The following is a 14900-nucleotide window of genomic DNA, read 5'->3' on the forward strand; positions in this document are numbered from 1 at the left end:
GCGAGGCCATTCGTTGAGAAACGCGGTGAGAATTTTTTTATTTTAAGTGTGTTGCGTCGATTCCGGGTCATTTATAGTGGATATAAAGAACAAATAGACATTAGTATCTATCACAGCCTGATATTTGAACCCAAGTTCCCCAAATGCCGAAAAATGTGATTAGAAACCAAGCAGTTGTGACCATAGACTTAAATGAAGAAACGTTCGGTGTTTCACTGTATAAAGGTATGTGGTTTTATCCTGGGGGCCCAGGGGCGTAGCCCCTGGGTAGGCGAATGTAATACCACGTGGGTCCAGGGGGCAGAGACCCTAGCTAGGGAATATATAGATCGTAGTTTATAAATCCCACAGGGTTAAGGCTAGGTTGGTTTATTGGTTAGGACGCAATGTATGATTACCACGTGGGATATGGAATCTGGAATGTGAAATCCCGTAGAGTTTTTCATCGGACGATGGGTTTGGTTCCCGAAGAGTTTTTCGAATGTTTGCGTTCCGGTTCGTAGACTTTCACAGATGGCGGGACGTCCGTAAAGTTTCATTATCCGATTTTAAGCATTTTTGTGCTTGTTTTACACATTTCTGTTCTCTATTCTTCTTATTTCCAGACTCTTTTACCCCATAATTTCCCTGATCTACTTCATGTCCTTCCCTGCTATCGGGACTTATCAAATCAGATCAAGATTGTCTCACCACACGAGAACAAATCTGATGATATAAATATTGCCAAGTAAGACCCGATTGTCATATTCGGAAAATTAACCCACTTTCCTACCACCGGCCTTGGTAAATTCTCAGCTACGCCTCTGAAACAGCGATATAAGTGAATAAGCTATAGAGGAAAATTCGAATGTGAATATATGTATATAGAATGTAAATGCATCTGGCTTCGATTTCGTGACATTTCATGTTCATCTCGATTATGGTCAGTTGGAGGCATAGTTTGTAAGGTATCAATAAGTTTATGGTGATATTATTCATAGAGGAGATGCATGAGGTTTGTCTCTCAGCCTCCCTTTGTCTTGATGTGACATGGGTACTGTTCATGACTCGAATATCAAAAGGTAAACTGCGAAATTATAGAAGCACTGTTGATAACCACACAGGATACCTTTATCAGTATCAGGTGCCCGCGATGACGAAAATGTCACCGACTACAAATGCAGCAGGTATTGCAGATACGATTTGTCAAGGGAAAAGTTAGTCCGACGTCATCTTACTTCGTCCTTGGAAGCTCTGAAGCAAAAACCCCCACGTGACTAGTGTGGTGACTCATTCTTAGGACTATAACACACATAATTCAAATTACTTGCGTTTAGACTTAGGTGTTCAATAATTGTCCACAGATTAACGTTGAAAGTTAAGTCTAGCGGAAAGGATGAATTTGAAAACCGGTAATGGACTAGTTTTTAGTCAAGCTTCTTTTCCTCGACGTTAAGCTCAGTTTATTGGACATTAATTAACTCTATTCCGAGAGCACTTGAAGCCTACTGAGCAGATCTTTAGTTCATTACCAATGTACGTGGAAACTTCTGTTACCCGAAGTCTCCGCTCCTTGGCTGATGGGCAACATACTTGTCCAGGGAGAGGGAATTTCAAACACTAACCAGTACATATGTTAAAATGTCATATGGTTTTTTTTCAGCAAAAAGTTGGTATCGCTAGCATCTCTTAATACAATTAGTTTATATACCCTCTTCATAACGAAGGTAACAATAAAAGGACCTTTATAACATATCTTTATTATAAACTAAAAATCACTATAGTTTAAAGTACAGTTTACTCAGTCAAATTGCAACATACTGAATCAAAGCATCTGCTAAAGCTACTAAGAACCATGTTAGTATCAGAAACTGCTAAAGACAATCACTTTATAAGAATATAACACACATTCCTGAAATGTATCTTTTCATTTGAGTACATTCCTTGTTCCCAAACTGTAACAAGATAATGGAGTCAACAATAGAGCGATCATTAAAATTATGAAAATAAGCCTAGTGTGTGTGTGTGTGTGTGTGTGTGTGTGTGTGTGTGTGTGTGTGTGTGTGTGTGTGTGTGTGTGTGTGTGTGTGTGTGTGTGTGTGTGTGCGCGCGCGCGTGCGGATTTTGCATGTATTTCCATATTTTAGAACAACTTTTTGATAACGTAAATATCTCAAGAAGTCGTGATTCGAGCAACCTTATATTGCAGACATGATAACACTTATACAGTATATTGCTGAAGGTTATAAGGGCAGGTACTAGTCAATGCCAATGAGTGTATGATATGGTATGATAATCTAATTCTGTTCCGGATGATTAACACTATTATAGCCTGTCACCGTTTTTGTCTATGTAGGGTTGCTTTCACATCTGAAGCGTGCAGCAGTCTGGCCAGTTTATAGCAAATGATACATTGAACAGACATCCAGACAAGCTTTGTTATATATCTCACCCCTCTGTTCCATTTTATTTGTAAAGAAAATAATAATAATAAAAAAAGAAAATAATAATAATAATAATAATTAATAGATAAATAAATAAATAAAAGAACACTAAACCTATTTGCCTTTTTTCTTTTAATGCATCTACAGACTCGAGTTCTATTTCTTTTGACAAAGATGGACAACGAAAGCTAAAGGGTTGATCATCTCTTGAACGAGTTAGAAAACCTCTTCCCCGACTGCGTCCTTGGCGTTGTCCTCGTTGAAGTCTCAGTCCAGATCACTCCTCTGCGTGGCATCCTCCGCCACCGCCTCCGTCGCCGTCTCCGCCCCTGCTTCTGCTGCTGCCAGATACTCGTCGGAATAAGTATTGCAGAAACCTGCGATGGGAATGTAAACAGAGGCCTTTTAAGCTACTAGGTTATGGTTGACGATTCGTTTAATGTACGAATGGAACTCGAAGGTCTTGCTTGTTGATTTTACGTTAACTTACCGTTGATGTAAATCCTGATGCCTTTTCCTCCACGTGCATTTCCCCTGCGCGTTCCGGCCAAAAAACGCATGTTCAAAGAGCGTTCAGTACTTAGAGGGTCACCCCAAGTCTTCGCGCCTGATTTATCATTTATAGTCCCGCAGAGCCTAGGAGTAGAAGACAAAATCGTGAGTTTTTGTGACTATTAACATGTCACTCAAGTGCTATCATTATTACATTTCTTGCAGGCACTGCTTACATGTTCTTGGTACATTATGCTACAGAAAGGAATTGCCTGTATTCATATCAACTTAAGTGTACGCACACACACTAATAAGAAAATAGGAGCAATGTATATTCTCTACATTGCCTTATCCTACACCTTTTGAGGTGTCAAACCAAACCCTTCGAGGGCCAATATTCATTTCAGCTGCCATCTTGAGGGCTAACAATGTACATACAGGCATCCTATGAGTACGTTACTTAAAGACCTGTTTGCAATTACGTAATGACTAAAATTTAGTGTACAATTTTATCAGAATTCTTAAACATATTCTACTTGTTGAGCATCATAGTTTCACAGGCTAGCAATTCTTCTCTCAAGCCGCTGGCCATTAATGACCATAGCGAGGGCCACATTTGGCCCTTGGGCCATGAGTTTGACACCACTGCTATAGGCATGCAGATATTTATTTTAGTAAGCAATTCTAAAATCGTACAAGGCTTCAGACATAAAAGAAATCTATCTATCAGGAAATAGTTCTATATTTATAGTTGCAGTATAAAAGAACTTTTACTGAGTTGAAACTAGCTCTGGCATACCTTTGTATCATAAACATTTAAACATCTTTGGGAAAGATTAAGAGATACTTCAAAATCCTATGAGGATAAGCATCCCTCTCTTCCATCCAGCGTTCGCTCGGAGGTAGAAGAGGCGACGCCTTTCTTGCGTTGAGGGCGACAGAGTCCAAGTGAGACTTACTTTTCGGTGTAGTCGCCGTCAAAGCCCATCTCCACGAAGTCCTCCGAGCAGCCCCTGGTCGAGCGGATGTAGCCGGAATCTATCTGCCAGGTCATGAATCCCAGCGCACAGCCGCTCTCAACCTGCGGGTGTGGATGTACATAGATGCAAGCATGGACATAATCATACAAGAGCCTCTGGTCCACGAGAATTTAGACTGCCCTAGTATCCAGTAGTTACGACCTCAGCAGTAGCCACTTCGCATATAAAGCATCCAGATGTCTTATCGACATACTCAGCCTACCAGATTCCCTTCAAATCCTTACCGGTGCCCTTCCTCCAAGGTAAATAGTTGATTTTTGTCTAATAAAGAAAAAAAAAACAATCCTATCCCACCAGATAGATATCATCAACACCTTCCGAGTTACTCTTCCCGGGTGGCATAAGCGCAACCTGTGCTAGTCATGCCACATTCCTCATTATATGCATGACTAGCAAATGTAACAACAACAGCGACACACGCATTTATACGTGTGTGTGTGTGTGTGTGTGTGTGTGTGTGTGTGTGTGTGTGTGTGTGTGTGTGTGTGTGTGTGTGTGTGTGTGTGTGTGTGTGTGTGTGTGTGTGTGTGTGTGTGTGTGTGTGTGTGTGTGTGTGTGTGTGTGTGTGTGTGTGTGTGTGTGTGTGTGTGTATGTGTGTGTGCCATACCTCAGCCATCGATCTTCGGTACTTACGTTGACGTTCCAGATGCACTCGAGGTCTGCCGGGTAGCCCTCACCGTCGTAGCCGGGAGTCTCCACAGTCGTGTTAATGAGCAGCTTGTCCTCTCTTACCTCGCCGGTCTCGAGAAGCGTCGGGACCTCACCTCCGCACACCACTGCGGGGCAGAGGACCAGTAAGGGCTTATGAGAGCGAGAGCAAAGGAGCGGATTAGTGCGACGGAAGCTTAATAATGGACAAACAGACGAGCAAGAAACCTGCAAAATGTTTGGCACTGTAGTTCCCTTACTTGAGCTCTTTAATAGGAAGTCGTGATAATTAAGGTTCTTTGGAGCATATTGCTATCTATATATGTGTGTGTGTGTGTGTGTGTGTGTGTGTGTGTGTGTGTGTGTGTGTGTGTGTGTGTGTGTGTGTGTGTGTGTGTGTGTGTGTGTGCTTTGATTAATCTAAGAAACTAAACGCCGTTGCAAAAAATAATTAAACAACGGAGACGCTATCCACAGACAGATTTTTATAAGATGAGAACTAGAAGACAAATAAGGCAGCGAAATCCTGCGTCGCCAGAGACGCACCTGGCGCCTCGGTGGCTTCTTCCGGCGCCTCCGTGTCAGGCTCGGCCGGGGCGTCCGTGCTCACGTCGGGCTCGCCGTCGAGCTGACGGCCCTCGAAGTCACTGCGGAAGAATGCGTTTAAGGAAATCAACAGGTAGTAAGCGAGGGACGTGTAGGAAGAGGTCTCTATACATACACAGATAAATCACAAGTAAATCAAGTATGTGCATCACTGAGTAAAGTGTAAAGAAGAATGTAAACAGAGCAGATATGAGAGTGATGGCGTCAGCTGACCAAAGAACACAAGTGCAAGAGGGAAGATCGAGGAAAAGAAGATGCGAGGAGCGGATGGTGATGGGGGGGGGGGTATTGCACTTAGGGAGGGAGGGAGGGAGGGAGGGAGGAAGGTACGGTGGCAGAGGTGTTGGAGTGAGAGGAGGAATGGGAATGAAGGGAGAAGAATAAAGGAGGCAAAATCTCCTGCTGTTGGGGGTGTGGCAAGGGCGTTGAAGTGAAAGGACGAAGAGTGGAAACGAAGGGAAGGAAACTGTCAGGGCAAAACCCCTTGCTTATATCTCTACTGAACAAGCTCTCAAGGGGGTCGCAGAGTACTCATATGAAGATTATGCGACGAACACATCACTTCAAAATATATTGTATTACACTTAGATAAATGAATTTGTATAGATTGCAGATTTTTTTGTTCTTTTTCATCCCATAATTCATTCGGGGGTCGCGGAGTGGGAAAGGTCGCGAGCGCCGAGAGGCTGGGAACCAGTGCTCTGGCGGGAGGGAAGCCTGAGGAGGAGGAGGGCAGAGGCGGTGGCCTGAGAGGGGGAAGCCGGACAAAGAGGGAAGGGAAATGCAGCCCCTGCCTGGTCACCTACGGGCGGATAGTGCCGGTGGAGAAGGAAGCGCAGGCGATGGAGTGAGAAGAAAAAGAGGGAAGGAAACGAACGAAGGCAAAATGCCCGCGAAGCCTCTACAAAGAGTAAGCTGAACAGAAACGAACACGGAAAATGGAGGACAGGAAAACACGGGAGGCAAAACTAGGAAACCCTCACTTGAACTCGGCGCTCCTGACGATGCGGTTCGAGTTGAGCGGCTCATTCCAGAGGGAGCCAAGGGCCGCGGGCGGGTCGAGGATCGCCCACAGCTGGTTCGGCGACGACACCGTGCGGGCGTTCTTGACCAGGTTCCTGTGGCCCTTGTTGAGCCGCAGCATCATCTGGTAGAAAGTACCTGAGGGAGAGGATGCACAGGGGAAAGGTAGGTGGCATTTTACTTTCATTTACTCACATGTTATTTACTTAATTTATATCATCCTTATCTACAGGATGCATCCGATCATATAAAATGGACTGGTACAATATGAGAAATAGATGAAATACGAGTTACACCTCAAATGCAGAACCATAAGACTAATCGTTTTCTTAATTCATCCTTTTATTTTTCTTTCATCATCAACGCTCTCTCTCTCTCTCTCTCTCTCTCTCTCTCTCTCTCTCTCTCTCTCTCTCTCTCTCTCTCTCTCTCTCTCACACACACACACACACACACACACACAGTCTCTCTCTATCTCTATCTCTCCCTCCCTCTTTCCTCTCCTTCCTCCTTTCCTTCTCTCTCTCTCTCTCTCTCTCTCTCTCTCTCTCTCTCTCTCTCTCTCTCTCTCTCTCTCTCTCTCACACCACACACACACACACACACCACACACATACACACACACACACACAGTCTCTCTCTATCTCTATCTCTCCCTCCCTCTCCCTCCCTCTTTCCATCTTCCTTCCCTCCTTCCTTCTCTCTCTCTCTCTCTCTCTCTCTCTCTCCTCTCTCTCTCTCTCTCTCTCTCTCTCTCTCTCTCTCTCTCTCTCTTTCTCTCTCTCTCTCTCTCTCTCTCCCTCTCTCTCTCTCTCTCTCTCTTTCCTCATTCTCTCTCCGTCTCCCTTCCTCCTTCCTCCCTCTCCTTCTCTCCCTCTCTCTCTCTCTCTTTCTTTCGTTTCTATCAACAATCCTTGGCTCAAATCAACATCTTTTTGCCCCGCCTCCCACCCTGTGCCCAGAAACTCACCGCAGGAGGCGAGTTGCAGGGTGACCAGGGCGGCCACCACGACGGCAGATTTCTTCATGGCGAGGGAGCTGGAGGCAGAGACGTTGTGCTGAGAATGAGGATGGTAAGAATGGCAGCTGATGGCGATGGTTACACTTCATATTGGTCGTGACTTGGTTGGCATTTACGTTGCATTACCGTAATTATGATAATAATAATGATAATGATAATAATGATGGTAATAATAATGATAACAATGATAATGATAGTAATAATAATGATAACAATGATAATGATAATTATAATAATGAAAATAATAGCGATATTAACAACAATAACAACATTGATTGTAGTAATCTTAATAACAATAATAATAACAATAATAGTGATAATAGCAATAATGATAATGATAATGATTATGATAATGATAATAATAATAATAGTAATAATAATAATAATAATAATAATGACGATAGTTGTAATGACGATGACGATGACGATGACGATGACGATGACGATGACGATGACGATGACGATGACGATGACGATGACGATGACGATGACGATGACGATGACGATGACGATGACGATGACGATGACGATGACGATGACGATGACGATGACGATGACGATAACGATAATGATAATGATAATGATAATGATAATGATAATGATGATAACGATAATGATAATATTATTATCATTATTATTAATGATAATGGTCATAACATTAGTAATAAAAAAGAGATAAGTAATAATGACATTAATAATAGTAATGATAACAATAATAATGATGATAATAACAGTAATGATAGTAATGAACCACAGAGTCACAAAGGTCTGCAAATTCCCTCATGGCTCCGGCCTGTCAAGCAGCTCTCTTATGACACAAAGCGAAATTATACACAGAAGCAAGCGCAAGAGTATTTCGTCCGGGTGAAGACCACCTCTACAGGCAAGGAAACCTCCAGCAGACGTCCTCGCGCACGCAAACATTCCATTATTAGTTGCGAGTTTTTGCGTGTTCTTTCGGTCGCGCTGTTCGCATGCAGCGCGTCGGGCCGGACGGTGGGGCCGCGTTTCTCCTCTTTTCACGTTTCTCTTTTCCGTTTTAACAGTTTATAGGAAGGAAGGAATAAGTAAACAGATATGTAGATGGACAGATAGATATAGATCTATATAGATAGAGATGTAGAAAGGTAGGTGTGTGTGTGTGTGTGTGTGTGTGTGTGTGTGTGTGTGTGTGTGTGTGTGTGTGTGTGTGTGTGTGTGTGTGTGTGTGTATGTGTGTGTGTGTGTGTGTGTCCAAACAATTGAATGCAACTGCGCGTGCTGCATACATTTTAACCTTCCAAGTACTCAAAATACCGTTCACATGATAGGCTCGACTTTGTGAAGGTGAGAATTCTCAGGTGGTCAAACAGGCGGTCGTGCACCCCGTCCGTCCCGCCGCCACCCCCATACGGCTCACAGAGCCTAAGTAGGATGCGGGACTATCGACCATGTAGAGTTCCACGGTGGGTGAGCGTCTTCTTAACTTGATCTTCGAATAGCATCGGTAAAGTATTTGGGGTAAAGATGCTGCTTCAAAAACCTCAGATTCTGATATATGTTTTTTTTTTCTTCTTTTTTTTTCTTTCTAAGGTGCAGCTATATTGAAAATTCTTCAGTTAGTGAAAGAAAATCCTGGCTAGGCACAGACACAGCACATCAAGCAGATAGCTATGGGTTCATGCACGTGAACGTACGCTCAGGAATGAAGCTGTTCATCACTAACTTCCGTCTGTTCCCCCACATAATCCACATACATAATCCTTTTTTATACCCTTCTATTTTTTGTGTGTGTGTTTGTGTATATACACACACATACATATATATATAGGGGGGCCGCGGTGGCCGAATGGTTAGAGCGTCAGACTCAAGACTGTCACGACGGTAATCTGAGTTCGAGGGTTCGAGTCACCGGCCGGCGCGTTGTTCCCTTGGGCAAGGAACTTCACCTCGATTGCCTGCCTAGCCACTGGGTGGCCAAGCTAGCTCAAGTCAGTGCCGGGTAAATAGAGATGGTGACTCGATAAAAAAACACCGGGCGGAAGGCAATGGCAAACCACCGTTCTAAATTGCTAAGAAAAAATCATGGAAGCCCATGATCGTCAACGCCGCGGTGGCCGAGTAGTTGGAGCGTCGGACTCAACACTGTCGCGGCGGCAATCTGAGTTCGAGGGTTCGAGTCGCCGACCGCCGCGTTGTTCCCTTGGGCAGGGAACTTCACCTTGATTGCCTACCTAGCCACTGGGTGGCCAAGCCAGCCCAAGTCAAGTGCTGGTCCCAAGCCCGGATAAATAGAGAGAATGATTACCTAAAAAGGTAACACCGGCACTCTCCGTGGAAAGGAACTGGGGACCCTACCATGTACTCACTCCAAGAGCATCACAACATGAAAACTACAATTAAGTATCATGCTGTGACCACGGCGGCTCAGACATGAACCTACCGTTAAAAGAAGAAGAACATATATATATATATATATATATATATATATATATATATATATATATATATGTGTGTGTGTGTGTGTGTGTGTGTGTGTGTGTGTGTGTGTGTGTGTGTGTGTGTGTGTGTGTGTGTGTGTGTATGTGTGTGTGTAGCATGCATGCCTGACCTTCGAGCTGTTGTTGTTGTTTGAGATTTGCGAAGTTCTGGCTGCGCCCGGGCCTTCATATATATGGCCCGGCCTAAGTCAGCTATTTATGGCTGTCTCATTTTGTTCTCTGACAAAAGATGCTTACCGTGGTGGTGGAATTGGCAGCAGGCGCTCCTGCCGCCAGGGTGTAAGCATGCGGCATAATCTCTTTACCAGCCCGGCGGCCGTTGTGGGCGGTCCTTGTCTCAGAAGATGTGTGTATTCACAATTCTGTAAGTAATGTACCAACGTGGTGTTCGGCTCACCACAGTGCATGCAACACCCTTCTTCATGGTCAATTGTCTGTATGATCTGCCATGCGCAGTGGTAACCTAGTCTAATTCAGAGAACTCGGTCAAGGTTGGCGCCCATGGTAGGGCTTCAACAAAGTCAGGATGGGGGGAGTCCATGCCTTTGGCAAGTAGTTGTTCTTTGAGCTGATAGCGTATCAACACCCTGGCTGTGGGAGATAGCCAGGAGTTGTTTGCAAACAGCTCGTGGTCTTGTTCTAGGCGTCTGACTATTTTTTGTTTCATGTTTGTGTTCCTGGGGGCTTGGATGACCTTTGAAAGGAACTGAGCTGCCATTAGATCAATTCGTGATTCCAGGGGGAGAAGGTCTGCCTCCATGAGGAGGTTGAGGGCCTTCGTCCACCTTGGGGCACCCAGAATTATCCTGGCAGCTTCATTTTGGACTATCTTCAATTTTTCTCTTAATTTTGGCTTTACGGCAATCAGGGAGACAGAAGGCATATACATAGAATGATCTTAGTACTTTATGTCTGGCTTTTGTGTGTCTCCCGTACATTGCTCTCATGACAAACAGTCTTGCTTTGGTTCGGTCAACAAAGTACAGGACCCATTCTAAGTCCATTCCCTGAATTCTCAGACTTGTGCCTTGAACATTTAGTCTCAGACCCATGGCTCTGGATTTGGCTGCAGAGATCTTTAGTCCTGTCCTACAGCATTCCTCAGATACAAGGTCCAGACAGCGCTGGGCTTCACTTAGGCAGTGTGCTCTAGTGGAGATGATTGCAAAGTCTTCTGCATAGGAGATGATCTTGCACCCCACTGGGAGCTGTATGTTGATGATGCAGGACATTAGGGTGTTGAAAAGGGCTGGACTGAGGACCCCACCCTGAGGTGTTCCATTTTTTAGTGGCATGTGCTGTGATAGATGACCTTGGAATCTGACTTTGGCTGTTCTGTTCCTGAAATAGTCACCTATCCAAACCAGAAGCTTTCCTCTGATTCCTTTCTGGATCAGGCTTTCCTGAATAGCAAGAGGACTTGCTAATTCAAAAGCCTTCTCCAGGTCTAGGAATACTACCACAGAAGTCACAGTGCTGACTGTGCTCAAAAGCATGGCTATGCTGTGTGCTGTGCTCATGCCCCTTGTGAACCCGTGGAGGTGTTCATGTGGGGGTCCCAATTTCCATTGGAGTCGGTTTAGTACCATTCTCTCGGCCGTCTTGCCCAGACAGCTGAGAAGGGAGATAGGGCGGTACTTCCCTAGCTCCTTTGGTTTTGGGATGGGAACTATGATGGCCCTCTTCCAGCTCTGGGGTAGAGTGGAAGTTTCCCAGGACTTGTTGATGAGTTGCTGGAATGCAAGCTCACCTGCCAGACGTAGGTGGGAAATGATGAGTATGAGATCCCATCAGAACCCAGGGCTGTCTTAGTTCTCTCAGAGAGAAGATAACAGCTGAGTTATCGGGTTCGGCTGCCCTTTCTCTGATGAGAGCAAGTCTACCTGGTTGCAGGTGTTCTTGCTTTGCCCCCAGTTCAGCTGGCAGACTGTTGCTGCTTGCTCTCGCAGAGAACTCCTGCACCAGTCTGTTTGCTTCTGCTTGAGGGTCGTGGTGTGTGCACCTCGGGGCTGTGCGGCTAGTAGTTCGCCTGACCCGTTGCCACAGCTCTGTAAGGGTGGTTCGGTGGTCAAAGGACTCCAGCATTCCAGCAACTTTTCCTGCCAGACTCTGTTGGCAGTTTCCTTGCCATCCCTGACTGCTTCCCTTAGAAGGGCTAGGCTGTCAAGGGTTCTTTGCCTTCGGAAATGTTTTCTCTATTGTTCACTCGGTGGTTGACTTCCTTAATCTCGTCATTAAAGTACCAGGCATCCTTGTAACTCCTGAACCATTGGTTGTGGCATTTGGGCTGGGCCAGCATCCATGAGGGTAGTAACAGTGCCATAATGGTCACCTGTGACACACCATCTAATTCTCTCCACCAAAGCCGCAGTGGCCATGGTGAGGTCTAGGACCCCTCATCTGACATGTGTTGGCTCTTGGCTGTTGAGAAGAGCGATCTCGGGGAAAGTCTCAAGCACGTTGGCTATGTGATGGCCTGCATTGAAGTCTCCCCCTATGATCACTCGGTCTTGTGCTGCAGTAGCATAGACCTGGCTGATGTCTAAGCTCCTACAGCTTGGCTTGCTGTACACATTATACAGTTTGAGGGGGCCCCCAGCCAGGTGAATCTCAACAGCAAGAGATTCAACATCCTCTCCACAGTGCGGTGCATCAGCTATTGCGGAGCAAGGGATTGTTGCTCTGACCAGGGTGATCAAGCCTCTTTTGCCAGCTATGCTTGGCAGCATGAAGACATGATAGCCTATTAATGTCTCCTGGAGCATGACATCAATGTTCCTTGATCGCACTATTGCGTGGAGGATAGCATTCTTTGTATTGAAGCCATAGATGTTCCACTGTAGTATGCTTAGATTGTGTGTCATGATGTTATTTGGTGATAGTTACCTCAGAGACGTCTTTATATTCAGCTTCAAAGTCGGAGTCTGATAACTCCATTGTGAAGTCCTCACTGGTTGAGGGATCTTCATCTGTTGTCAGGCTGACCGTGGGTCCACTGGGAGGTGGAGTTTCTTGGGTAGCTCTGACTTTCGTGAGTTTGGCTTTTCTCACTTCTGGCTTTATCTGTGAATCTTTTCTATTTGCTGACTTTACCTGAGTAAGGTCAGCTTGCTCTGGCACTGGCTGCACAGATTCAGCCTGTTCTGGCTCTGTCTGTGAGGGCGTGGCCAGGGTTGGGGTGGGGAGGTGAGGGTGAGGCTGCATTCAGCTTCCTCCCTTTCAGGACTGCGACAGTCTGGGTCGTTGCCGTCATGGCGACCGTGACTGCCTTCTCCGCCTCCTCACTGGATCTCTCTAAGGCTGTTGCTACTGCAGTGACTACAGCAGTCAACAGGAGAATCATATCTTCCTCATCAAAGAGGAGCTTATCGTCTCTTGGGGAGGCCTTTGTAGTGTTCCTTGAACCTTTCTTCCTTTGGTTCTTTTTCTGCAGACATGGGTGCCTGGTGGAGCAGGAACAAAGTCTGGTTGCTTTTTAGCAACCTCTTGTCGCATGAGGGCCGCCTCTTTCCTGACAGAGCAAGCAAATCTCCAGGCGTGATGCCCCTTGGCACAGTTGGGACATCTGGCTTTCCCTGTGGCCTTGAGGCATATCTCGGTGTTGTGTGCCTTGCTACAGACACCACATTTAGGCTTGGCATTGCATCAAGCCTGGTGGTGATCGTATCTTTGGCACTTGGTGGCACCGAAGTGGCTCTAGCACATATGTTCTTAAGCTGTAGGAGCCCCAGTTACCCAGATCAAGGCTAGTGGTTGGGGCTCCTTTCAAGGTCACAAGGACTTGCCTGGTTGGGATCTTTCCTTTGGACATTCGGCTAGCGTCCAAGGCCTGTGGGTGTGATGTGATCACATCCACATTATATGATAGTGAGAAGCCAAGTAGCACCATCTTGACTCTCCTATCTTCGGCATTGAGTGGCAAGAGGCACACTTTCCTCCCATTATTAAGCTCCTTGGTTTCCTGCAGGAAATTCAGGGTAGCTTGGTCTTTGGGCATGATAATCATGCCCTGGTCTCTGGGCAACCCGGACTGACAGCCGGATTTTTCGTTGGTTCTCCAATGCTCTTACCAGTATAAGCATTGTCGAAGCCTCAGCTTTAGAGGGAACCTTGAACTGTGGGAAACGCCTAGGGGGTCCAGACTCACCCTCAGTGTCTGTCTCTGGCTTGGGTCGTTTCGGGCCGCCCTTTCGGCTTAAATTGTGGGCGGCGGTCGTGGGAGCAGCAGTTGTTTCGGCTGGTTCAGCTTGTGCCCCCATCTCGCTCAGGGAGGACGTCTGAGGGTTACTCAGAGCTCTCCCTAATTTAGCTGCTGGCCTGGAGATGCCAGCACGAGAGTCCATCTGCTGGACAATCTCGTGGACAGACATGTTTTTGGCTGATGTTGTGTCCATCTTAGCAGCAGAGTCAACCTGTGCTTTGCATTTTCGCTTGCCACTGGAAGCCACATGTGGGTTCAGCGTGACTGCCGTAGTCTGGGCCTTGTATGGTTCATCAACATTTAATTCTCTTTGTTGTGGGGGGGGTTGAAATGTTTGTCATAAACCAAGCAGTTGTTTCATTCTCTCACGCCCCCACCCACCACCGAGTCCAACAAGGGGAAGCTGTATGTTAGAACTAATGTCTAACAGCCACAGGGGTGGTGAGAGGATATACGCAGCCAATGGCCGTTGTACCGCCACTCACGGGACCAGTGTGAGTGCCAACAGCAACATTGACTGCTTGACCCTAGCCTCCCGAAGGAGACCAGCCGATTGATCTGACCGGGCCGAGATCAGACCACCCGTCTTGCTGGAAAAAGGACCAAAGAGGCGTGTTGCTAGCCGCAGGGCGTACTCATGCACAGCATCACTCAACCTCCAGGACTCCCGTCTCCACAGCGCACTGGGATGCCACGCACGGCAAACACGTGAGTAGATGTGAACCCCTGGGGAGAGACCAGAGGGGCTGCGCTTCTACCTACAAGATAGGCATCATTGTTTGGAACCCTTTTTCTTCCATAATGCGAATACAGCCACCCTAAGGCTGTATCACATCAGAGAGGGAACTCTAGTTCTGCACCTCTAAGTTCCAGTGGCCTTCCGTATATCATGTATGATAAACTCCTCTTCAGTTCCTTTCGTCCCTCTGCGGGTGGTGACCCTCGGCAACCTAGGTGCCACGGCG

General features: G+C 46.1%; 2 protein-coding genes across 3 annotated transcripts in view; one reads left to right on the forward strand and one right to left on the reverse strand.

The window, feature by feature from the left end:
- Window positions 1-2480: 2480 nt before the first annotated feature.
- LOC119575183 overlaps window positions 2481-14900 on the reverse strand; it is a 45160-nt gene continuing 32740 nt past the window's right edge. Inside the window, exons 2-8 of one of the 2 annotated variants that reach the window (XM_037922671.1) lie at window positions 7204-7271; window positions 6194-6371; window positions 5151-5251; window positions 4590-4732; window positions 3875-3996; window positions 2914-3059; window positions 2481-2800 (exon numbers count right to left, since the gene is read on the reverse strand). In XM_037922671.1, coding sequence (XP_037778599.1) covers window positions 2691-2800; window positions 2914-3059; window positions 3875-3996; window positions 4590-4732; window positions 5151-5251; window positions 6194-6371; window positions 7204-7261 — 858 coding nt within the window. In that variant the 5' untranslated portion in view covers window positions 7262-7271 and the 3' untranslated portion in view covers window positions 2481-2690. Of the gene's footprint in view, window positions 2801-2913; window positions 3060-3874; window positions 3997-4589; window positions 4733-5150; window positions 5252-6193; window positions 6372-7203; window positions 7289-14900 lie in introns of those variants that run through there. The other variant, XM_037922672.1, reaches the window with a different exon arrangement.
- The window catches only part of LOC119575184, a 5919-nt gene continuing 5897 nt past the window's right edge, over window positions 14879-14900 (forward strand). The window contains exon 1 of the mRNA XM_037922673.1: window positions 14879-14900. This exon is cut by the window's right edge and continues 66 nt beyond it. The gene's annotated coding sequence lies outside the window, so the exon portion shown is untranslated.

This window comes from Penaeus monodon, chromosome 7, assembly GCF_015228065.2.
Source record: "Penaeus monodon isolate SGIC_2016 chromosome 7, NSTDA_Pmon_1, whole genome shotgun sequence".
NCBI lineage: Eukaryota > Metazoa > Arthropoda > Malacostraca > Decapoda > Penaeidae > Penaeus > Penaeus monodon.